Source organism: Chrysemys picta, chromosome 4 (assembly GCF_011386835.1).
Source record: "Chrysemys picta bellii isolate R12L10 chromosome 4, ASM1138683v2, whole genome shotgun sequence".
Taxonomy (NCBI): domain Eukaryota; kingdom Metazoa; phylum Chordata; order Testudines; family Emydidae; genus Chrysemys; species Chrysemys picta.
Genome location: NC_088794.1, coordinates 151,776,360 through 151,803,188, shown reverse-complemented (window position 1 = coordinate 151,803,188; position 26,829 = coordinate 151,776,360). Strand labels below are relative to the sequence as shown.

The 26,829-nt window shown below is 43.4% G+C and overlaps 1 protein-coding gene across 2 annotated transcripts in view; it reads right to left on the bottom strand.

Annotated features, from left to right (window-relative positions):
* MDGA2 (MAM domain containing glycosylphosphatidylinositol anchor 2) overlaps positions 1 to 26,829 on the bottom strand; it is a 631,070-nt gene that overhangs the window by 133,601 nt on the left and 470,640 nt on the right. For both annotated transcript variants that reach the window (XM_008171632.4, XM_008171633.4), the window contains exon 9: positions 3,611 to 3,880. In XM_008171632.4, the coding sequence (XP_008169854.1) occupies positions 3,611 to 3,880 (270 nt within the window). The remainder of the gene's footprint in view (positions 1 to 3,610; positions 3,881 to 26,829) is intronic.

Sequence of the window (26,829 nt, the reverse complement as noted above, 5' to 3'; positions counted from 1 at the left end):
ACGATTTGTGGGTCAAGGTGGATAATTAACTGAACATGAGCTCCCAGTGCAACAATGTAGCCCAAAGGGCTAATGCGATCTTTGGCTGTATAAACAGGGGAATCTTGAGTAGGTATAAGAAGTTTCTATTATCTCTGTACTTGGCACTGGTGTTACTGCTGCTGGAATACTGTGCCCACTTCTCATGTTAGCAGTTTCAGGAAGGATGTTGATAAATTGGCGAGGGTTTGGAGAAGAGCCACGAGAATGACTAAAGGATTAGAAAACATGCCTGATAGTGATAGACTCAAGGAGCTCAATCTATTTAGTTTAACAAAAAGGAAGTTAAGGGGTGGTTTGATCACAGTCCGTACATGAGGAACAAATATTTGACAATGGGCTCTTCAATCTAGCAATTAAAGGTGTAACACAATCTAGTGACTGGAAGTTGAAGCTAGCACATTCAGAATGCAAATAAGGTGTACATTTGTAACAATGAGCGTAACTAACCATTGACACAATTTAAAGAGGGCTGTGGTGGATTCTGTATTACTGGCAATTTTTAAATCACGACTAGATGTTTCTTGCAAAGATCTGCTCTAGGAATTTTTTGGAGGGGGGGCAGTTCTCTATGCTACACCTGATCATCACAATGGTCCCTTCTGGGACTGGAATCTTCTCCTGCCACTGGGTTCTGGAGCATCACAGCAGCCTTAGGACAGTAGAAGGGAAGGTGTCCTTGTTGTGACACCTCCAGTGCATCTGTCTAATGTTCAGCCTGGCTATCCAGTCCAGACACTGTAGTCAGGAACTGAGCCTTAGGACACAGTTCCGGAGATCTTGCACACACAGAAAAATATCTCCTACTGAATGTAATGAGAGTTGAACAAAGTCTTCTGAATATGGCCTTACATCAAGAAGTCTGCCATTTACCTCATCCCACACATGTTCCACAATGCCACCTACAGTAATTCTCATCTGCTGCTTCCACTTCATAACTGAGCATTCAAACAGTTCTTCCACATGCATGAGGGCTCATATGCAGTCAGCAATATTCATGTCATTTTTCTGCATTCAAGCATTTTGTCAATTTTCTGTCAGTCTCTGCAGAATCTTAATTGCACCACATAATGCCTGAAAATTGCTTTCCACTGATCTTCACTTACAATGTGTGATGTCAGACTTTGAGATAAATATAGAATAGTTTCATTTGTGAATGTTAAATTTATCTTCATTTTGCACATGATTTGTGATTTTTCTAAGGACACTGAGGTCGTATTTGATTCAGACTGGTGAAACTGGAGTAATTATTTTTTTGTTTTCCATATCATTTGTTTTTTGTTTGTTTTTCCTCAAATTTGGCTCAAAAATATGTTTCATAAAATTGAATTTTACAAATTCTAAGACCAATATGAATATTCCACATACCTTTTTAATTCCGTACGTTTTTTCCCTAAGTGCATGCACTTCCCTCTGCAGTCTTTGCAACTCAAACATTGCGGCATTGTGTTACCGCATGAGAATTTAAAAATAAAATTGAATAGAAACAGACCAGTCTGATTTATCATTGTTCAAGCTGACTGAGAGAAAAGCACCCTGCTGCTGTCACATTCCTGCAGTGGTTTAAAAAACAATGGGGTTTTATTGTAAGATGTGAGCTAATTTCTCTGAATTCACGCTCTGTAAAAAATTCTACTGGGTTCAGTCATTTCTTCAACCCTCTCCCCACTTTCTTTCTCTCCAATCCTTCATGTGCCTTGTTGAGATCTAGGAGCAGAATATGTCCCCTTGGCTGCAATTTGTCTCTTAACGTGAGAGTAGGGTTTTGACCGCACACCTCTAAAAGGCATATTTACCAACCATGAACATGCAGGCTTTAACCTGAAAGACTGAGAAAAGCATAGAGGTCACGTCAGAAGAGGTTCTTTTCCTGTTTTTAGTAACACTATAAGAGCTAAACACACATAATGGTACAGATAAAAAGTGATGTGGCACACGGTGGGATGGGTACTGAGTACATCATAAAACTATTTCATTGCTAATTTCAGTTAGTTCCTTGTTTTGTCACAGTAATAAATCACACTGAGGCTACACAGATTACCCCAATCTCAGCAAAATAATTGCCTTAGAATAGCTTTCCACAGTCCTGGGTCCAAAGAGTGATGAACAATAAATTGGATTTCATTGACTCATTCGAGGAAATGGACTTTTTCTCGCGTTTCCTTCCAAGCCACCCTGTGGATTAAACACCAATGCTTGGGAACCACAGTCATTGCAAAAACATAGGGTCGCTGGTAATAACTGCCTTCATTTAGGATCAAAATAGACAGGCCAACCTAAAGCTGGATTAAATTTTACAAGGACCACAGACATCATTCATTGAAGTAGTCACCTCGTCACGTTTACATGCCATGTTGAGATCCATGGTGCCAACACTAAGAAAAAGATGCCAGGCAGCACTTGTTAAAAGAAAAAAAAAAAAATTTCTTTAAACACTTTGCAGTCTTCTTGGTCTGGATTTCTTCTACCACCATATTCCACATCTGGTGACTAAGGGGGCTGAATTCTGAGAGAAATCTCATCACGTCTTTATTTTTAAGATTTGCGAGGCAGGTTTAACCACAATATGCAATGATCACTTCATTACGAGCACAACCCTGTAAGTACTTACTGCCAGGCATAGCGCTAACCGCCAACAGAAACTAGGCCATGAGGCCACCTAGGGAGCAGGCCCTCGAAGAGGAAGAATACTTTCAATGGCAACGCATTCCCAACCGAAAAAAGAACCAAGACTTGTATTTCTGATAAATGCTTTACCGCCCCATCCTATGGCTGAGGCTGAATATTAAAGACATGTTATAAACTCAAATTTAAGTTTAGTACATTAATGATGTGATACGACTAGACTAAAGCAGAGACCGTAAATCACACCTGACTTTGTGGTACTGCATCGCTGAATCAGAAACTCTCTATGTAGGTCTTTTAACGAGAGATCCAGATTTCAAACCCTCACTGTTCAAGAGTTTCTTGAATCGTGAGTTTTGGTCTTTTAACCTATCATAAGCCAATGAGAAAGTCAGGGTTAATTGTAAAGTTTGTCATCTGTTTGCTCTCCCATCAAGGCCTTATGTCACAATCTCGACCACCAACCACTGCAGAGGGAGGGGATAGCTCAGTGGTTTGAGTATTAGCCTACTAAACCCAGGCTTGCGAGTTCAATCCTTGAGGAGGCCACTTAAGGGTCTACGGCAAAAATCAGTACTTGGCCCTGCTAGTGAAGGCAGGGGGCTGGACTTGATGCCTTCCAGTTCTATGAGATAGGTGTATCTCCATATATTTATAATGAAGGATATTTGATTTCTGTCTTAAGACCAGTGGCAGCAATTTTTGTCCTTGCACCAATTAAACATGCTTAATAAGCTACTTCATTACCAACCTTGCTTTAATTCCAGCATTAGGCATTAAGTCGCCTAATGTGTGTTACCAGAGATGCAAATCTTATGTTAAAAATAAACCTACTGGAGCAGCAGTGGTATTACTGTAGGACATACATGGATACTCAAAATGCTTTAGTTCTCATTCTCTCTGATAGAAAACACCATTTTGCAGGAAAACTCATTGGAAAGCTTACCTGTAACGAGGAAGCTGCATCGGCCTGCCCCAGCTTCATTGATGATGTTACAATTGTAAATCCCATAACTGTCCCTGGAAAGGCTGCTCACTATGTACTCCGTAGAATCGTGAGCATCAAACTGACCAGTCCGCAGCAACTTGTTGCCCAGTCTCCACTCGTACGTCAGAACCCGAGTTGGATACGCTCTCAGCACCCGGCAACTCATAGTGATGCTTCGACCCTGGCCCTGTCGAATCTCCAGAAATGCTGGTTCCACCGCAGGAGGATCTACAGGAGACAGATTATTAGAGAAGGTAAGCTATGAAAACAACATACGTATGACAAATAACAATAACACATCCCCCAAAGGGTTACAATGCGGCAAATCTACCACGTGTCCATGAGACCATCAATGGGAACATTCGTTAAAAAAAGTAACATCCAGAGTATTGTATTGCAATGTTTTATAGTCGATGTCCATGGAGATAAAACTTAATTTTGCAGACAGCTACAGTGTTCTTTAAAGGAGAGGAGGAGACACAACAGGAATTATTCTTTCACGTGACATACCAAGGATGGATTGCAATGGAGAAAAGGGGCCCTCCAGAGTGATGGAAACCTACACCAATTATTGGACCATGAACTCAGAGAAGAGACAAAAGGTTGGACATGGATGGAGTTTAGATTGTCTGAAAAACCTACTACCTTGATTTTTGTATTCCCAGAGGTGAGCTTCCTTGCAGGGTGCCAGGACTACAGTGAGAAGCATGGTATAAGAACCTGAACATAACAGAATAGGGATGATACCCTGGTACAAAACTCAGCACCCTCTTCCTTTGCAGTGGCTGAGGGGAACGTGAGATAATTTGGTAAGGTTCTCACCAGGGTGTTGCCTCCAGGAAACCAAGTGGGCAGTCCTGTCCTTGTCTTTTCCATCTACCTGTTTAGTTGCTTTACTCCTCCAGTTAGCAGATGCCTGGTAATTTTCCTATGCCCTGATCTGAAATACTATTTAAAGCTATTTAGATTTGCAATTTACACTTTGTCAGACTTTTGACTCTAATGGAATAAAAAATATGTAAACATTGATATGCCTTAAATTTGTACTTGCCTTTCGCTGGCTTTCTAATTGTAAGCCAGAAGTATTTTTTTTGTCAAAATCAATACTTTCTGAAAAAAATGGGTTGATTCTGACAAAATTTTATTTGAATACATCCCATTCTGACATTATCAGAATGGAATGTTTTGATGTTTTGTTTCAAAATGACTTTTAGAAATCAAATGAATTGTTTTTATATAAAACATTAAAACAATTTACAATGGTCCAAATCAAAACAAAAATATTTCTTTTTATAGGTTTTTTTTTTTTTGCACAAAATTTTTAAATCTTATGGTTTTCATTCCATCTTGGAATGAAAATAAATTGAAATTGTAGAACGTCCCAGGAAAAGAAAATCTGGTTTCTGTCCTGGTCTAGCCAGAACTTTCTGAGTGGCTCTCTAGATCAGAGAAATTGGAGTATGAAAGGGGAAGACATTTGGTGGTGGATAAGCACAGCTTTAGAGAAAACTCTTAAAAGCTATGTGTCATTGTTATGCTCCTTTCAGACCAATAAAGAGAAGAAACCCTGAAAAGGCTCCTACTCCAGAAACACACGAGAAATCTACATATTGCTATTAAAAGGACTGTCTAATAGGTGTTACTTTCAGAGCCAATCCTAGGTACAGTTATTACATATTGCATGAAACCTAGCTTACTCATTCCAAACCCGTCAAAACTCCCTACAGAGAAACTGCTCTCTCATATGAAGCTTTCCTTCCATGTGATGGGTATTAATGGGGTAGAACTTTCATTCAAGGAACTGCCTGTTGAGAAGCGAAGACCTCTGCGGTTGTGTTTGAAACCGTGTAGTACAAGAGGCTTTGAATGGTGTGATAAAAGAGTGTACAGTCTCTGGAGCACAGAAAGTTACAGATCACTCCTATTTCTCGGGAGGCTGATTAAACGCTCTCTCTCTCTGACCCTCTCTCTCTCTCTCTTTTTTTTTTTTTTGCGCTTTCCAAAAGTCCTAAGGCAGATTTCATCCCATGTTAAATTTCCTGTCTTTAAAAGGATGAAGTAAAATGTAAAACCTCTAAAAATAAACCAAACCTCTCCAAGTGAGCCGTTTAATGGATTGTAAAGCAGCCTTCCGTCAAGGAATCTGCAGTAGAAACTGGCTGTGGCTCCACCCATTAAAGGCCCTGCAATGCAGCAACCCTAGGACTGAAATTTCCATCAGGTCGGATTTAGCTGCACTATATGGCACATTTCAAATTGTTCAATGTTAATAAGCAAAAGTCTTGCTGTGATAATGCTTCAAGTTTACTGTGGAATAGCGCTGAGTGAAATTTGGAACTGAGCTCTGGTGGGAATTTTTGATTTTTCAATCTTTGCTTTTGCTCTGATGAAAATAAGAATGAGGATATGAGATACCTAAACTACAACTCCCATCAGGCAATGTGGCAGCTTAGGCAGATGTCAGTTTGACAATAAACTGCTTCAGTTTGAGTTGATGACTATAAATGTTTCAATTCAAACTGACCCCAAACAAAAACTAAATATTTCATTTAGTTTTTCCCGTGGAATTTTTCAATTTTGCTGCATTTCCCACTGAAAAAAATCATTTAGACAGAAAATTTAGGGTTACCATTCGTCCGGATTTACCCGGACATGTCCTCCTTTTGTGTGCTAAAAATAGCGTCCGGGGGGAAGTTGTAAAGCACTCACAATGTCCGGGATTTCCCCCTCCCCCGGCAGAGCGAGCGGCTGGGAGGGCTGCAGGAAAGTCCCGGGCTGGACTCCGGAGCAGCTTCCTCCTCCCACCCCCCCTCCCTGCATTCTGAGCCGGCCGGCAGCTCCTCCTCCTGCAGCCCGGTCCCGCAGCCCTGTGCAGGGCCAGGGACCGGGTTTTGTGTTGTGCAGGGGAGCTCAGCCATGTGTCCGGCTCGCACAGAGCCCAACACCCTGTTCTGAGCAGCAGGGTAAGGGGGGGCAGGAGAAGGGACAGGGAGGTTCTGGAGGGGGCAGTCAAGAAACGGGGGGGGGCTTTTGGAGGGGAGTGGAGAAAGTTTTGGGCAGTCAGGGTACAGGTAGGGGGTAGGGTCCTGGGGGGCAGTTGGGGGGGGGTCTTAGGAGGGGGCAGTTAGGGGACAAGGAACAGGGAGTCTTTGGCTCTCTTAATGGCTCTCCATGCGTCTCTGGACCCTCTCAGCTGTCGGGCTTGGACGGAAACATTGCCTGAGGGTAGTGAGAGAATGGGTTATCGGTGAGGTGGGGGTGGGCGTGAGCCCGGTCAATAGGGGCAACCCCTACCAAGATCTGAGCCTTTTCTCACACGCCCGTTAGAGCTCGACATTATGCTGTTTGGGACCCCTCTTTGAGGAAAGCCTCTGGATTGCAAGTCCAACCGCTACCTCCTCGTGGTGAGAGTCGGTAACTGGCTTGAATAGCCAGGCGGATTGCGGAGGACGAACCCACATCCCACATTCAGTGGGGTGTGGAACGGGGTTGGGCAGCCCCATATGGTGCCACATGGATGCCCCCCTGGTAAGGGTAGCCTCCCCCAGGTACGGGTTGACTCCCCCTGGTAAGGGTTAGATTCCCCCTGGTAAGGGTAGTCTCCCCCAGGCACGGGTTAGTTTCCCCCTGGAAAGGGTAAGTTTCCCCCAGGTACGGGTTAGTTTCCCCCTGGAAAGGGTTAGTTTCCCCCTGAGAAGGGTAAATCTTTTAGCTATGGAAAAAAGTAATTTATATTTTTATACCGGATTGGCGCTGGACCGGGTTAATAACGCCCCCGCTGTTGGCTTTGATGCCCCGGCTGACAGTGTTAAATATATTAGGGGTGTGATCAGGGTCGCTGGACCAATGGATAAAATGGTGTGGACTATAATGAAGTCTCATGAGAATGAGAGTGAGAATCAAGTCCTCCCAGTGGAGCATGGAGAGGAGGTAGAGGAGAATGTTTGTGATGATCATGGTGAGGAGATTTTATCTATCTTACCGATGGTTTTTACAAGGGACACTTTTAATGATTTAACTATGGACAGTTTTAATCCAGATTTTAAGTATTTAAGTACATTTGATGATCCATATGTTAGGGAATCAAGTACTGATTTTAATAGGGATCGTAATAAGGATCTTAACAGTATTGGTAGTAATATAAATATATTAGAAAGTAGTTCGTGGAAGGATGGGGTTTTTTATTTAGAGTATCCCGTTGATAGTTTTAATTGTCCAATATGTCCCCAGATATTACCAACATTTGGTAAATGGGCCAAACACATTAATGTGGTTCATAAAAGTAAAGCCATACGAGTTGTATGTAGTAAATGTGGAAAATCTTCTCAATATCATAATATAGCTTGCCACTACCCCAAGTGCATACCCAAGAAGGCGGATACCCCAATGAAGAGCCATACGTGCTCGGTCTGTGGGCTTGGTTTTCATACTAGATCTGGATTGAGCCAACACTGTAGACATAGACACCCTGCTGTGAGGAATGAGCAAAGAAAAGAAGATATGGCTGCTAAAAGTAAGATCAAAGAGGGATTGACTAGATCTCGTATATGGACTAAAGATGAGGTTGCGCAGCTTATACAGTTGGAAAGGAAATATATTGGGAAAAGGAATATAAATAAATGTATTGAGAGCGAGATGAGGACCAAAACGAATAAACAAATATCAGATAAAAGACGAGAATTAGCAAAGAAGAAGTTAGTGGTAACAGGAGATAGGGAGGAAGTGACTGAGGTAGAGGACATTAGAGTAAATATATTAGAAATTCCGCCCCCAAGAGAGAGGATTTTCCCACTAAAAGGACATCCAGAAGTGGATTTAGTGGAGAAAATATGTAAACGGGGAAAACAAAGTAGGGAGGGAAGAGAAATAATAAATAGTTTAGGGGAAATTGAAGGATTATTAAAGGAGGATCTAACAAAAGCTCTCGGATGGGCAATGTTGGAAAAATTATGTTATTCATTAGTAGAGGGACAGGACCCTAGAAATGAAAGTCAAATAGAGTTGAGGAATAAAGGAAAAGGGAAGATTAGAAAGGAGGGGAGAAGGAAGCAATTTAATGCAATTAGGAGATATGCTACAAAGAAAGCTAAGTATAAATTCTATCAACAATTATTTGATAAGGATAGAAGAAGATTGACTCGCATTATAATGGGAGAGCCAGATAAGGCTAAGTGTGCTATCCCTATGAAAGAAATTGAGGAATACTATGTAAATATTTTGGGAACAATTGGACATGGTAATATGATAGGGTGGCCATCATCCACAGAGAATGCGGATAATGATATATTAATGAGTCCGATCTCTGTGGATGAGATTAGAATAGCTTTAACAGAAATAAGAAAAGATAGTGCTCCTGGCCCAGATAAAGTAAAAGTGAGCAATTTGTGGGATATTTTTAATTTAGACTCCTTAATACTTACAAAAATTTTTAATATATGGTTTCTAAATAGACAGGTACCAGATGAATTTAAGAAAAATAGAACGATTTTAATACCAAAGACACAAGATGAGGAGGAAATGAAGAAGTTAACATCTTGGAGACCATTGACAATTGGGTCAGTTTGGATTAGAATCTATACCAAAATATTAGCAAAAAGACTGGTGGAAACAGTTAAGATATGTAGTAGACAAAAAGGGTTTATATCCGCCCCTGGGTGTGAGGAAAATATTGCTATATTAGATTATTTGATTAAAGGGGCTAAACGAAATGGGAATGAAATTGCAATAGTGTTCGTAGATCTGGCTAAAGCATTTGATTCTGTGGGACACGGACATATAATAGCCGGGTTGAGAAGATTTGGTATAGATGAACATTTTATAGATATTATTAGGGACCTTTATGATAATTGCACAACTAGGGTATGGGTGGGTGATGAAGCTACTGAGTCTATTTTAATTAGGAGGGGGGTCAAGCAGGGTGACCCGTTGTCCCCAATTTTGTTTAATATTGCTATGGATCCCCTTTTAACTAGATTAGAAGTAGAAGGAAGTGGTTTTTATGTTAAGGGTAATAGTGTCACGTCATTGGCTTTTGCCGATGATGTGGCAATTTTAAGTAGCTCATATAAAGGAATGATCAAAAATTTGGGTATCTTAGAGGAGTTTTGTAAAAATACTAATCTCTCTGTTAATGTGAAGAAAACGAAAGGCTTTCATATTTTAACTAAACATAAAACCTATGTAGTTAATCCTAAGGATAATTGGCAGATAGGGTCAGAGAAGATTGAATATGTTCAACCAGGGGATTTTGAAAAATATTTAGGGGCTAGAATAGATCCCTGGATAGGTGTAGGGGGACCGGTACTTAAAGAAAAATTGAAAGATTGGAGTGAGAATTTAATTAAGGCCCCATTAAAACCGGCCCAAAAAATATTAATTTTACAGACATACATCTTACCGAAGCTATTTTATAATCTTCTTTTAATAGAACCCCCTTTTAATCTTTTAGACGATCTTGATGTGTTAGTTAGAAAAATAGTTAAAGAGATTTTACATTTACCTCAGTGTACCACAGATGGGATATTTTATTCTAGAGGTAGGGATGGTGGTTTAGCTCTCACTAAGTTTAGTGTGCAAATCCCAAATATGTTAATTCGTAAATGGAGGAGACATATTGTCTCGAGAGATGATTGGATGGACCTATCTTATCTATATGCAGGAGAAAATCTTGTGGATAAAATATTGTCATTTAGTGCAGTAACATCTCATCCCAAGAAATGGAGGGAAGAGGAATTTTTAAGATGGTCGGAACTGAGATGTCAGGGAATAGGGATAAAATATTTTAAAAATGATTTAATTAGTAATTCGATTTTTAGAAACTCTAGTAAAGTTAAATCGTCAGCGTATATCGCAGCATTGCAGCTTAGGGCAAATATTTATCCTACTAGGGAGACATTAGCAAGAGGAAGAGGAGGTGTGAATGCTCTTTGTAGATGGTGTGGTAAAGTGCGGGAGACTGTTCCCCATATCTCAGGACAATGTTATAAGACTAAGAATGCTAGGATAAAAAGGCATAATAGAGTAGTGTCTGCAGTTGTAGATAAGGTTGGTAAATTAGGGTGGAAGGCAATGATAGAGCCCCATTTGAGAAATAGTAAGGGTGAGTTAAGAAAGCCGGATATTATATTTATAAAAGGAGATACAGCAGTGGTGGTTGATGTTACAGTGCGATGGGAGGATAATGCCGGAAGTTTGGAACAAGCCCACAGTGAGAAGGTGGCTTATTATCTTGAGTTAGAGGAAGAAATTAAAAACTTAACGGGAGGTAAAAATATCCACTTCTTTGGTTTTGTGCTTGGGGCGCGTGGCAAGTGGAGTGAAGGTAATAATGATTTGTTACAATTATTGGGAATGGACAGAAGTAAAAATTTTAAGGAGAGTATATGTAGACTTGTTTTATATTCCACTATTGGTATGATGGCTATATTCAGTGACAGGTAAAGATCCCGGAGTTTCCATTCCGTGTATCTTGCCAAAACTAAATTTTAGCTATTTTGGTTTCCATGCTCTAAATTTTCAAATTTTTAATATTGTTTTGAACATTAACATATTTAGTGTTATTTAATATCTGCCCTTCAATAGAATGGTTTTAACTATATAATAAATACTTATTAATGGATGAAATTCCAATTTAAATCATTAGTTTATTTATTTATTTATTTTAACTACTGGATGTGGATGCGGACTGGCCGCGTATAGTAACCAGGAAAGGGCAGGTAGTCACGCCTGTACATAAATAGGGGGTGGGGTTCTGGAGGGCAGTTAGGAGCAGGGGTCCCAGGAGGGGGCAGTCAGGGGACAAGGAGCGGGGGGTAGGTGGCTGGGAGTTCTGGGGGGGAGCTGTCAGGGGGCAGGAGTGGGGAGAGGGATCGGAGCAGTCAGGGGACAGGGAGCAGAGAGGTTTAGATGGGTTGGGAGTTCTGGGGGGGGCTGTCAGGGGGCAGGAGTGTGGAGAGGGATCGGAGCAGTCAGGGGACAGGGAGCAGAGGGGTTTAGATGGGTTGGGAGTTCTGGGGGGGGCTGTCAGGGGGTGGGGAGTGGTTGGATGGGGCGTGGGAGTCCCAGGGGTCTGTCTGGGGGTGGGGGTGTGGATAAGGGTTGGGGCAGTCAGGGGACAAGAGGCAGGGAGGCTTAGATAGGGAGTGGAGTCCCGGGGGGCAGTTAGGGGCAGGGGTCCCAGGAGGGGGCAGTCAGGGGACAAGGAACGGGGGGAGGGTTGGGGGTTCTGGGGGGGCGGGAAGTGGGAGGGGCAGGGGCGGGGCTAGGGCGGGGCTCCTCCCGTCCTCTTTTTTGCTTGTTGAAATATGGTAACCCTAGAAAATTGCTACTTGAGAGAAATCTTCACTGAGTGTGTTTTGTTGTTTAAAATGTTACTATCTGTTGGCAGCATCTGATCAAAAATATATTATTGTTCCTAGATTCTTCACTGATTTTAGCTTATTTTGCAGGTTTCCCAGTAACCTTCAAACTGTTAAAAAAACAGGAGTACTTGTGGCACCTTAGTTAACCCAGGTCTGATGTAAACTGAAAATGGATACCACTACCCACCCAAATCGGAACTGCACCTCCAATGGTAGGGTGTTGCTAACTGCCTGCAGCTTGAACACGACACATAACCAGCATACTTTAAATGAAACTAAACCTTACAGCATACCAACTTTAGACAACATTTGTTATAGGCGATGGTATTCAGCTGTTGTACTTCATGCCTGTGTAACAATCAGCGAGATGGACCTTTCTAAAATAATTGTAAGCATCTTGAAAGTCATAGGGAGGGAAAAACATCTCTGGTGTGAAGGAAAATACATGGGGAGAGACAGTCATGCAGAGCAGAAGAATTTCGTTCTTAGTATGTTGAGGTCGCAGAAGTTAACTCTGGGACAGCCGCCTCTACATAGGTGCTCGGATGAACAGACAGAGCACAGACGGATCTGCACATCCATGATCCCAAGCCCCCAACCTTCCCCAGCCTGTGCAAGCCCTGTCCCTTTCCATCTTTTGTGGCCCTCCACAAAAGTTCTACCGCCTCTGGGGCCTCTATACCTCTGGCAGCTAGGTTTAGACCTTCACCAATAGATTAGAGCAGCAGTTCTCACACTGTGGGTCAGGACCCCAATGGGGTTGCCAGGCTGGCTTAGACTTGCTGGGGCCCTGGGCTAACACCAAAGATCAAGCCAGAGGACTTCAGCCCTGGACAACAAGACTCAGGTTACAGGCCCCCTGCCTGGGGCTGAAGCCCTTGGGCTTTGGCTTTGGCCCCCCCGCCGGGGTGGTGGGGCTTGGGCGAGCTCAGGCTTCAATACCCCCTCCTGGGATCCTGTAGTAATGTTTGTTGTCAGAAGGGGATTGCAGTGTAATGAAGTTTGAGAACCCCTGGACTAGAGATGAATTGGGCTAGATCCTCAGCTGGTGCAGTGACTTCCACGGAGCTGTACAGACTGAAAGCAGCTGAGGAGGGGGCCCCATTACGTGTTCCAAAGAATGTAAAGCTTGTAAAACAGCAAAATCCCTAAATCCTTACATTGATCTTGTTTCCAGCCTCTCCCTATTAGTATATTATGTGTACAGAAAACTTATAGCGGTTAGACAGGTAGCTATGCTACACAGCTGCAGGCAAGGCCATATTCGGTATCGTGAGTAGAGCGACCCAGAAACCCTTCAACTATTCAGTTTGTCATTGGAGAATGCAGCCACGTTTCAAAACCTACCTGATTTCCTGCCAGTTCATTTGCCTGGCTTCTCAGCAGCTCACCTGGCGGGTTTCTGGGGAGCCCAGAATTCTAGTCTTACAGCTCACTGGCACCTACCCGGTGGGCTGATGAGGAGCCGAGAGCGTGGATGCTCTGGGAATGCTGGCTCCCAAGATCTGAGGTTCCCAGCTCAGCTGGCACTCCCAGAGCTCTCCTCTTCCGCCTGCTAGGTGGAATTTCATATTGAAGCAAAACATTCCAGTGTTTCTAAACCAACCGTTTTCAGATTCTGTTTCACAAAGAATTTTGACTGTTTTGGCTTTTGATCCAAATCAGAAAGTAACTAAGTTTTGAAATTCTGAAATCTTCCACAAAACGGAATTGCTGTTCTCTGCAAAGCGCTAATAGCGAGAGAGTTTACAATCGATTCTGATGGTATAGCTGTCAGAGCGTCTCGCTGAGTAGGGGTGGACAAAAAGTATCTGGTCACGTTATTGCAACAACTTTGTGATCTGTGCATTCAGGTCAACAAGGTAAGGCCCTCATCCTCCATCCACTTCCCTTCCCCCAGCAACCTTGGGTAGGGAAGAAGGGGTGATTGGGGCTATCTTAGATTCCAACATCTCTTCCCCACAACCAAATACCTTGTTGTCCACAGTGTGAATAGTAATTTGCATTGGTTCCTCCACATATTATTTGAAGCTTCGCCCCCTCCCCCCACAACCCACTACAAGGCAGGTAGCATGTGATCTGGGAAGTTCCTGTGGGAACTATGAGTTTATGGGATGCAACAAGATGGAGGTGTAGGCAAGGTGAGTGACATCCTTGTGGATGTGCCTTGGCCCTGGAGGATTCCAAACTCTCAGGGAAAACATAGGCAACCACAAATGTGTGTGTGTGTGTGTGTGTGTGTGTGTGTGTGTGTGTGTGTGTGTGTGTGTGTGTGTGTGTGTGTGTGTGTGTGTGAAACCCCACCATATCTTCTGTGTGAAAGAAGGCCCTCACTCCTGATGGAAGAAAACCATGGAAAATGCCAGAAGTTTAAGTTAAGAATTCCCACTCCCCCAGATAATGCCCACATTGGGGCAAATATGGGGTATTTACTCTCATGAGATATTTGCTTTTTAAATAAAAGTTTCTTTAATAATAAGGTAATAACAGTTGTAGCTTGCCTTAAAAAAAAAAAGGTAAAAAGCAAGGATGAACACCACAGTAAGGATGGAGACCTGTTGTATTAATTTCAAAGTCATAAATAGGCCCAGAGAGTCGACTGTGTTAACACGACCCTGTCCCTGTACAACACTAAAGAGTTACCATTGTTTGGGGTCAGAGGGCTTGGTCTGCTTAGTTCCATGGTAACAACCACTATTAAATATGTATTCAACCTTCTATAAAGGACACAAACAGGAAGGAAAAAACAATTATTACAACAGGCTAGAGCTTTCAGTAGAATCTAGGTGAGGACCTTTGACAAGATATGACGACTCCTCAGCTGTTTCAGGATAAAATGGCATAGTATAAAACTTCCACTGCAGGTGTTAATGGCCAGGAGGAAACTTATTCCCTTGCACGATAGGACTCATACGCCTGTCTGACTCATTTGCATTATTTGTTCCCGCATTTCAGAATTCTAGCCTCTCTGGCAAAACATTTAAGGAGAAATTGCAAAGGAAGTACACTTCACTCTCTCAAACAATTATCCTTGGGAGACGGACATTCTAGTGTTACAACAGAAGTGATATGAAGATTTAATATGTTTGTGAGTCTAAGTACCACTGAATTATAATGATTATAACCAGGAAGATTTTAAAGCTCTCTAGACGGCAAGCAGAATGACAGCAAAAATTTTTTACCAGGTAACTGCTTTTCACTGTATGTTCTGTATCAAGGCAGTCCCGGATTGTAGTAGGTTTTTCTAATGAGATAATATCCCATTCAATGAATTTATTTAGATTTTGTGGCCATGAATGGCGACTCCTCCCTATTAATAGGTTTCTCCAAGTTCTTCTATACCAGCCCAGGCAAGAGTATTTGCTCCTGTCTCCCAGTAGGCTGAGACAGGAAGAAATAAGAACTGTGATATCACTTCTCTTGGAGATCACTTTTCAGCTGGTTCATCTAGTAGGAACCTTATATCAACAATATATGCCCCTACAATGGAGAATTATCCCCAAGCCTTAATACGGAGTAAACCCTGGTGGGATGTCTGGGTTGGTATAGGAGGACTCAGAAAAGACAAATCAACGGATGGGAAATTATTTTTCATCAATGTCCCCCTATATCAGCCCAGACAAATTGGCTTCCAACAGCAATACCTGATAGTAATAGCTAGCAGATCTATCTGCAGAAAAGGACCTGGGGGTCACAGTGGACAAGAAGCTGGATATGAGTCGACAGTGTGCCCTTGTTGCCAAGAAGGCTAATGGCATTTTGTACTGTATAAGTAGGGGCCTTGCCAGCAGATCGAAGGATGTGATCATTCCCCTCTAGTCACTGGTGAGGCCTCAGCTGGAGTATTGCATCCAGTGTTGGGCCCCCCCACTACAAGAAGGATGTGGAAAAATTGGAAAGAGTCCAGCGGAGGGCAACAAAAATGATTAGGGGACTGGAGCACATGACTTACAAGGAGAGGCTGAGGGAACTGGGCTTGTTTAGTCTGCAGAAGAGAAGAATGAGGGGGGATTTGATAGCTGCCTTCGACTACTTGAAAGGGGGTTCCAAAGAAGGTGGATCTAGACTGTTCTCAGTGGTACCAGATGACAGAACAAGGAGTAATGGTCTCAAGTTGCAGTGGGGGATGTCTAGGTTGGATATTAGGAAAAACATTTTCACTAGGAGGGTGGTGAAGCACTGAAATGGGTTACCTAGGGAGGTGGTTGAATCTCCTTCCTTAGAGGTTTTTAAGATCAGGCTTGACAAAGCCCTGGCTGGGATGATTTAGTTGGGGATTGGTCCTGCTTTGAGCAGGGGGTTGGACTAGATGACCTCCTGAGGTCCCTTCCGACCCTGATATTCTATGATTCTATGATCTAGATACAAGAGATTACCAAACCCACCTCCCAAATTCAGCAATGGATGAAGCTGCACAAAACCCCAGGAGGGCATTATGTATAATACTAGTGGAAGACAATATAAGTGATCTGGCCATCCCATCACTTAAATCTGTCCCAGTCAAATCCTTCTATCAAATCTGTGTATCTCAAGGTTTTTCTACAACACCAGTTGTCAGGCTAAGGTTTTTCCCTTCTGATCACAGTATCTGCTTCTAATATGCCCATGTCAGTGATGTCTGAGTATTTACTAGTGACTGGGCAAAAATTGGGTATGGTTCTCTCTATATTCTTTGTGATTAGAATTCCAGTTTTGCTTTTCCATGAAGAATAACAGAGTAACTGGTGATGTGATCTGCGATGGAAAATTTTATATTCCTAAAATTTGGGGAAGATCGATAAGCATTTGATTTTGGCTACTGATGTTGCTTTACAGTGTTTAAAATGCTGGCGATGCAGGGGAAATTTAAACAAGTGCTGTTTCCAATAACTGACTGAAACATATTGTAAATTACTCTGTTGCCTGAGGGATAGGCAGTGGAAAAGGCACTTAAAAGGCATCACTTAAAAGGCATTTTTTTCCAGTTACTGATGAAATGTTCGCCTGTGTAGCTAAGTTAGGTGTTGTATTTGTATGATGCTTAATAACGAAGGTCAATTACACTTTTACAGTAGAACCGCAGAGTTACGAACACCTCGTTCATAACTCTGAAATGTTCATAACTCTGAACAAAATGTTATGGTTGATCTTTCAAAAGTTTACAACTGAACATTGATTTAATACAGCTCTGGAACTTTACTATGCAGAAGAAAAATGCTGCTTTTAACCCTCTTCATTTCAATGAAAGAAGCACAGAAACAGTTTCCTTACCTTGTCAAATCTTTTCTTTTAAAGTTCCCTTTATTATTTTAATAGTTTATGTTTAACACAGCTCTGTACAGGATTTGCTTTTTGCTGTTTTTTTTGGTCTCTGCTGCTGCCTGATGCTGTACTTTTGGTTCCAAATGAGGGGTGTGGTTGACCAGTCGGTTTGTAATTCTGTATTTATAACTCCCAGGTTCTACTGCATTTCTTTTATTTTTGTGTCTGTGTTTAGGTCTATAAATATACTTGGATGCAGGAAGTATACTCCAGGAATTTCTTGATACCTACACATGTATGTGTGTGAGTGTTTGTCTGTATACACACACAGAAAATGTATATTACATATACAGCTTTTCCACATTTGACCTGTACCTATAGTCTGATCTTCAAAAAAGTTTGAGAGTAATTCTGCTTAGGCGAGTAATCCCACTGGCTTCTTTGGCAAAGTTGCTCACCTGTATTTGCAGGCTCAAGCAGTAGGAGGGGAGGGATGGCTCTCTCTTAGATCCCATTCTTAAACCAAAAATATTTACAACAAAGCGCAAAACTACAGGAAACTCACTGGAGTCATGTTCCCTTACAATCTCAGACCATGTTTACAGAAAGTTCATATGTCTTTCAAGTGAACCTGGGTCAGTTTAGGGTTGTATATGGCTCTTCCATGATTAGGATGCACAGCTAGGTGAAATGCAGCAACTGGAACACTGAATTTGGGGTTTGAAGGGCAGAAATTCAGAATTTTAATCTAAGAAGGGGCCATTTTTATCATCTCATCTGACCTGCTGTATAATACAAGCCACAGAATGTAACACAATAAAACCAAATCTCTTAACGGGAAACTACACCAATAGCCCCAGCGTGCCTCCTCACCAGGTCTGGATCATGCACTGAGCTGCTGGACTCATTACAGTGAAAGCCTCATTGACCCGCGCAGAAGGCAATATTCTCAGAAAGCCTTGGACAACTCCAACCCCTCGTATCCAGTTAGCCCGAGCCGCCCTCTTCCTCCAACAGCTCTTCAGGGGTGGCTTAGAAAAAGCTGCACTGGAAACTTGCTAGCTCCTGATTTAGCCTCTTTAACAGCGAAAAAAAGTCTTCAACACAGCAGCCCAGCTGTCTGGGAGGAGCAGCTGGTCGGAGAGACAGGAGTTGAAAGCACATCCAGCACCATCAGTGCTCCCCTGCCACTGACTTTTAGGCCTTTGTATAAACGCTGACCTGGGAGTGTTAAACAGTTCCCGATCCAGCTCCTGTCAAACAAACTACCCGTTCAAAATGCTGATGACAAGGGAAGCACTGAGGAAAGTGACTGGGAGCAGATGGCAGGTCTGCCTTTGACATCCCTTCCTGCTAGTCACACTCAGCTGTGCTTCCTTAATGACTGAACCACTGAGAAAAACTAAGGGCTAGATTGCACCAAGCCATGTCTGGGTATGCAAAAACGGTTAGATGATTTCCCCAAGGTTACAGAAGACATCACTGTCAGAGCTGAGATTAGAACGCAGGAATTCCTGGTTTCCCACTCTGGCTATGGCAATCATAAAGAACAATTAGGGGAAATAAATATGGCATTTTTAAAGGGAGGTTAATTTTTAGCCATATCCCAAGCAGATCAGAGACTCCAAGGATGTTGAAAAATTGGAGAGGCTGCAGAAAAAAAAGACAAAAATGATTTGGGGTCTAGAGAAAATGACTGACAGTGAGAGACTTAAGGAGCTTAATCTATTTAGTTTACCAGGAAAAAAAAAAGACTGAAAGGTTACTTGATTACAGTGTATATGTGTCTTCACAGGGAGTCAATACTAGGTACTAAATGGCTCTTTAATCTAGCAGAAAAAGGCAGAACAAGAACCAATGCATGAAATTGAAACTACAGAAATCCAAATGAGAAATAAGGCACAGATTATTAAGTGAGGGTGATTAGTGAATGGAACAAACTGCCAAGGGAAGTGGTGGATTCTCCATCTCTTAATGTCTTCAAGTCAAGACTGGATGCCTTACTGGAAAATGTTTTCATCAAACACAAGATATTGGTGACACTTAATGGCCTGTGTTACACAGAGCTAACTAGACGATCTAGTGGTCCCATCTGACCTTTAATCTGTGAATCGATAATGTTCATGATCTCCGTGAAAATGGTGCCAACAGCTTTCCAGTGGAAGCCAGAATGCTGGATAGCTCAAACCCAGATTCTGAACCTCTTTCATGAATGTTAAACAAAAATTGTAATGAAAAAGACACACTTGCACACATTTTAAAAATAATACCAAACAGTTCTGAAGCTTTACATTTAAAAACATAACTGTAAATAATCAATGTCCTTAGGTGACTATTTATCAATTAAATGGAAATGTATACTCAGTTCCTGGCATTAGCAGTTTCGAAGCGAATTACAGCTTGTTTCTATCCACAGCAATCTATTATTTTCCCGTTTAGCAAAACACACTTTATAAAATTCCAAACTATGAGAACAGGTGCCTACTGTAGACTTGTTTATCATTTTGTACTGCAGACAAGGTATTTTATCTTGCCATTATTATGTGTGAGTAGAACGGTGGCAAATTAGATGCCTTTCTGAATCACATCTTTGATAACTAGAGATAATTAGGACAGGCAGGATTTTTCCTATGCCAATGAACCTGAAAGACTGCACTAGCAGTGTTATCAATCACATCCTATGAATTATATCATTTGTATCTGAAAAACACCCGAGAGGGAAATAAAAAATAAACTTGCCTACTGCAATGTATTCTCACCTATTTGCACAGGTTTCTATATACTGAGATTATTTCTTAGGCAGACAGCTTTTTAACACACTGGGTCAGATCCACACCAAACATTAATTGGCACAGCTCCATTGACTTCGATGGAGCAGCATCTAGCAGCTGATGGCATGCTACCAGGCTTTTTATATAATACTTATATAAAGGATATATAGGATATACATAGTATAGGATAACGAGTCTTGTGGATAAGGGAGAAGCTGTGGATGTGGTATACCTAGACTTTAGTAAGGCATTTGATACGGTCTCGCATGATATTCTTATCGATAAACTAGGCAAATACAATTTAGATGGGGCTACTATAAGGTGGGTGCATAACTGGCTGGATAACCGTACTCAGAGAGTTGTTATTAATGGTTCCCAATCCTGCTGGAAAGGCGTAACGAGTGGGGTTCCGCAGGGGTCTCTTTTGGGACCGGCTCTGTTCAATATCTTCATTAACGACTTAGATATTGGCATAGAAAGTACGCTTATTAAGTTTGCGGATGATACCAAACTGGGAGGGATTGCAACTACTTTGGAGGACAGGGTCATCATTCAAAATGATCTGGACAAATTGGAGAAATGGTCTGAGGTAAACAGGATGAAGTTTAACAAAGACAAATGCAAAGTGCTCCACTTAGGAAAAAAAAATCAGTTTCACACATACAGAATGGGAAGAGACTGTCTAGGAAGGAGTATGGCAGAAAGGGATCGAGCAGTTATAGTGGACCACAAGCTAAATATGAGTCAACAGTGTGATGCTGTTGCAAAAAAAGCAAACATGATTCTGGAGTGCATTAACAGGTGTGTTGTGAGCAAGACACGAGAAGTCGTTCTTCCGCTCTACTCTGCTCTGGTTAGGCCTCAGCTGGAGTATTGTGTCCAGTTCTGGGCACCGCATTTCAAGAAAGATGTGGAGAAATTGGAAAGGGTCCAGAGAAGAGCAACAAGAATGATTAAAGGTCTTGAGAACATGACCTATGAAGGAAGGCTGAAAAAATTGGGTTTGTTTAGTTTGGAAAAGAGAAGACTGAGAGGGGACATGAGAGCAGTTTTCAGGTATCTAAAAGGGTGTCATAAGGAGGAGGGAGAAAACTTGTTCACCTTAGCCTCTAAGGATAGAACAAGAAGCAATGGGCTTAAACTGCAGCAAGGGAGGTCTAGGTTGGACATTAGGAAAAAGTTCCTAACTGTCAGGGTGGTTAAACACTGGAATAAATTGCCTAGGGAGGTTGTGGAATCTCCATCTCTGGAGATATTTAAGAGTAGGTTAGATAAATGTCTATCAGGGATGGTCTAGACAGTATTTGGTCCTGCCATGCGGGCAGGGGACTGGACTCGATGACCTCTCGAGGTCCCTTCCAGTCCTTGAATCTATGAATCTATGAATTTATTTTGCAAATAGGCAGGAGGTAACCGTCAGTGACCATGCTGTAGTAGAGATGTAGAGGTGAATGAAAAAGGCAAAACTGTTTTTGTGAAAAATGTGCAACATTTTTGGTGACAATTTTTCACCAGCATTTTCACTACTCTGTCCAGAACTGTGAACTGGCCAGAAAACAGGGGGCAGGGAGGTGAAAAAAGAAAAAATAAATAACCCTCATCAGAATTGTGATATTTAAAAAACTTTCTACTAGCTCTTCTCCTGTGCACTTTTTATTAGCTTGCCAACGTTTCACAATAAAAACTGACAAGTTACATATTCAAACTTGTCAGCTGGGGTGCTGAGAGCCCTGTTTATTCTGCTGATCAACACTGTCTCATTGTTTCCTTCTGCTCCTGAATCTGTCTGTGTCCACATGTTGTCTTTTACTTAGAGTGTAAACTCTTTGAGGCAGAGGCTGTCTTTTTGTTCTGTGTTTGTACTGTGCCTAATGTAGGGTTACCATACGTCCGGCTTTTCCCAGACATGTCCGGCTTTTTGGTAATCAACCCCCCGTCCGGGGGGAATTGCCAAAAAGCCGAACATGTCCGGGAAAATACCGGCCGGGCACTTCCCCTCCCGGGCTCCAGCTGCTCTGCTCCTCCCCTGACTCTTCGGCTCTGTTTAAGAGCTGAGCTGCCCGAGCGCTCCGGCTCCGGGCAGCCTCCATGCCTCTGGACCCCGAGCCGCCGGCCGGGCACTTCCCCTCCCGGGCTCCGAGGGCACAGGGTCCAGAGGCATGGGGGCTGCCCGAAGCTGGCATCGCTCAGGCAGCTCGGCGCTTACAGAGACCAGGAGTTCAGGGAGCACAGCAGCCGTCGGAGCCCGTGAGGGGAAGTGCCCGGCCGGGGGCGCAGGGTCCGGAGGCATGGGGGCTGCCCGAAGCTCGAGCGCTACCGGCTTCACGGTTTGCCGGGCAGCCTCCAGACCCTGCGCCCCCGGCTGGGCGCTTCCCCTCCCGGGCTCCAGCTGTGCTGGGGAAGCGCCGGCCGGGGGCGCAGGGTCTGGAGGCTGCCCGGCAAACCCTGAAGCCGGTAGCGCTCGGGCAGCCCTTTTTGCATGGCTGGGAGGGAGAAGGGGGAGTTAGGGTGAGGACTTTGGGGAAGGGGCGGGGAAGGGGCAGAGTTGGGGCGGGGCCGGGGGTGGGAAAGGGGCCAGGCCAGGGCCCCGTGGAGTGTCCTTTTTTTAAAAAAATTTAAATATGGTAACCCTACCTAATGCAACGGCGTCCCGCTCCAGGACTGGGGCTCGTAGGAGCTATGTTAGCCTAATACGAATACATTTCTATTAGTCTAGAAATGCTTAGCACCGGCAGTTCTGAAATAATAAAAATGCCAACAGCTCCGATAACTAAGATTTTTAGTTAGAGAACGTCAGTGTTTGCAGTATTCATGGGCCTGTACTTCCTCCAGCCGATAAGGGAAGTTCAGTTACTGAAATAACCATATCTACTTATTTTAGCTTAAAGTGGCAGGTTTACGAGTTCCCCCACAGTGAGAGGGCCTAGCTAGAGAGCAGTGCTAATGATACTCCACTTCTATTTTCTAACTAGTTCATCCGCTCTACTTGAGTTTGCGAGTAGCAGGACAAAAAGATTTTGTGGCAAGTCAGAAGAGCAGTAATGGAGGTTTGAAAAACAAGGATACCACAGAAGAGCTTTAGCGGTGACAGACACAGCCTATACAACCAGGGGCACACGGGGAGACAGACAGTCCTTTGATTGCTAACGGCCTTCACAATTCACACTGAAAACCCAGTTTGTGGATACAAATTTCAGCCTGGGGGTGTTGCAAACTGTTCCCTGTGCCTGTTTGCTGCGTCTATGGATCCCATGGCCCTGTTTCCGCCCCTGACATGATGACAAACTTTCTGAGAACCGTGAACAACAAACTGCAAACACCACATTTAGGTCTGACCTTTTACAAGATTAGTTATTCATGCTAAAATGTGGGAGTATTTTGAAATTCACAAATATTCTAAGGAATAAAGCAGAGATCATCCAAACACAACCAATGTCACCACATGAATAACTTTGGAGCAAAGCTGACTTCTTTGTTTGCTAAAACATCCACCCAACACTGTTTGTTTGATTTGACCCACTCATGCAAGGATATGATTTTAAATAATGTAAAGAATTCTTTAAAGAACTATGGAATTTGTATAATTTAACTTCTTTCTAAACAACCTACTCCACTGCTTATGTTTTATGTATTCTGCTTCCATACTTCATATTCTGGCAAAAGCATTTGCATAGCAGAAGTATATTGTATAAAATAGTAACAAACCATTTTATTCTAACTTCCCTCGTGACAAGACTAGCCAAACAAGTTACAAATTAGTATTATGTTACCCAGCTCTCCACTGTCCTGTGCCATTGTAATTTATACCAGTGCAAAGTGATTGCAGAAAGCTACCATTCTGATGTAGGAGCCCAATACCCAATTTGCCTGGGTGGATATGACTACACAAGAGTGGCAATGGAGATGCAGACCCATAATTTCTTAGCCTACTGGCAAGCATCACCATATGCTGAAAAGCAAGGCTATTACCTCTGATAAGCAACAGAGAGCTTTAAATACAAACAGTTCAAGACACTTACATCTGAATACTGCTTTTTATGATTGTTGGGTATTATCATTATTCATTATTTGTATTACCATAGCACCTAGGAGGCCTAGTCACAGACCAGAATCCCATTGTGCTAGGTGCTGTACAAACAGAATGAAAAGACGGTCACTGAGCTTACAATCTAAGCATATGAATAGAGACAACACACAGCCAGACCAACGGGAGAGCGCAAGGAACCAATGAGTCAATATTGGTCAACATGACCGGCAACTGTCTCAGCACACCAGCGGCCTAACCATTGTCAAGTTTCTTGTAGGCATCGCAGCAAAGGACAGATTTAAGTAGGGTTTTGAATGAAGACTCTGAAGTAGTTTTGTGGATGTTTACATGGAGATCCTCCAAAGCATGAGATGTATGATGGGATAAAACACAAAAGGGCCTGTCCGGAAATGTAAGAAGCGGGCGATGGAGTATGGTGCCATGGGCTGATCAAAGGAGGGAGTCGACCGCTCCATGGTGAATGAGAGATGATAGTCTGGGTGGAGATAAGGCCTTGAAAGTGAAGACAGGAAACTTGCATTTGATGTGACAGGGAAGGGGGAACCAGCAAAGGGTACATGAGTTCCAACATGGCCTGTGTCGGCAGTGAGACGTCTTGCAAATTGCTAATTTGTTATTAAAACGTTCTTTTCAAATATTTCTTGTTTTCTGTATGTTGTTGGGATGAAGAGCGGGAAGGGGCACAGTTTATGCTAAAGACCCCACAGCATAGAGTGTGGATGAGCCTATTTGGGAACCTAGCTGTACAAACGTATGGATTGTGGCTGGTGGTATGAAGTTATTATGAAGTGTTAGGATGACAACTGCTACTGTTACGAATGCCTCTCTGCATGTATCTTTACCAAGCCACAAACTCCATTTTGAATGTGTTGCCTTTTGGCCTCCAGGTCGGAAAATCCAAAGGCTGGTGGCAAAAGAAAAACAAAAGTCGTTGACGTGAAGTGCTCTGCCACTGAAAGGAAAGAGCTCTAAAAACCGGGAGAACAAGTTTAGCAGAGCACAGGTGGCTTTGGCAACGATCGAGCTGGGGTCTTCTGCCATTTTGTCTCCAGCTCAAGAGGAGAGAGAGAAGCAACCAAGCTTCTGGGGCCTGCATGAAGCAGGAGACACTGTCTGCCTTCCTGAGCCCAGATGATCCCCCAGGACTCCCAAGGGAAGGGTGAGCTATACGGGGGCAGTGCAGTTAGGATGTTTGTTGTTTTCTAAATGATCTGTTCTCTCTTGGGCTTTATATGATTAAGTAAAAGAGCAACTATGTCAGACTTCTGCAAAATGCCTGTGTGCGTTATGTGCTTCACAGCTACTGTAAGCCCCTGGAGAGTGTTCAGATGCAAACCAGCAGGCTCTCCCAGGGGGGTGGAGTTCTGGGGGAACGGTATGTTTAAATGCAGGGGAGTCTGAAGGGTTATTATTGCAACCAGAGGGGCCAGGCAGCTGGACAGCAGGTTGCAGCTCTCAGAAGGACTGCTATAGTCCAGGTCTTCACTCTGCATGTTTGCCTAGGGACCCCAAGATTGGGGTACTGGCTTGACTTTCTCCAGGGGCTTAAAACACTCAGGGATGCAAGGACCCAGAGACGTAGATGCCCCTGGTGGGTGGACAGCAGGAGACCGGATCTGTGACTGGGCCAGAGCACATCTCTCACCCACAAACAGAAATTCCACTCCCATCTCGACACTGACGATTCACAGATCTACCTCTCTGCTCCAGATCTGTCTCCTGTCCAAACTCAAATCTCAGCCTGTCTCTCTGACCTCTCCTCATGGAGGTCTTGAGCTCAACACGATGAAGCCAGAGCTCTTAATCTTCTCCCCCAGCCCGTCTCCCTACTACCTCTTTTCTTGGACAACTCCACCCTTCTGCCCATCACTCGGGCCTGTAACCTACGTTATCTTCAACTCGGGACCTCTCTCTAGCTCCTCACATTCAGGGTATGTCTAAATCTCGCAGACTGCTGCTGCATAACATTTCTAAGATATGGGCTTCCCGATCTACCCACACAGCTAACGCTGTCATCCAGGCTTTTGACATCTCGATCTCAGTTACTGCAACATTCTTCTCCCTAGTCTTGATGAATCCAACCTTGCCCTGCTGGTCTCCATTCACAAGGCTGTTGCACGGATCATTTTCCTAGTCTATTGCTCTGACCACGTCAGCCCTCTCTTTGCATCCCGCCACTGGCTCACCCTTCGCCATAAGCATAAGCTGCTTCTCCCTGTCCTACCTATTCTCTCTCATTCACAGTTGGCACGTTGACTCCTGCCCTCCACCGTCCACTTGTCAATGTTTACTTTAGCCCCTTTGTGCTTGCCCCATACCACCTCTCATGCTTGGGAAGAGCTGCATGGGCAGCGGGTGGAGCCCCCTGTTCGGGGAGGCTAGCCCCCAACTCCGCCCCTTCCTTCCATGCCCCCCTCGCAGCCAGAGCCCCCCTGCCCTGTCCCCTTTCCCCCCTCCTGGAGGAGCCCCGGGCCAGCCGCAGCTGCAGCCACGTGACACTTCCCCTCCCTAGACCCCAAGCTGCCCTGGGGAAAAGCTCTCACTCTTGCAAAGAAGCTTTTGAAATGCCCCAGGCAGGTTTTGGGGCATCTGAGGAGGTGGTACGTGCTACTCCACTTCCTGGGTTCCTTAGGCTTGGTCTACACTACCCCCCTAATTCGAACTAAGGTACGCAACTTCAGCTACGTGAATAACGTAGCTGAAGTTCGAAGTACCTTAGTTCGAATTAGTTCGAACTTACCTTGGTCCACACTCGGC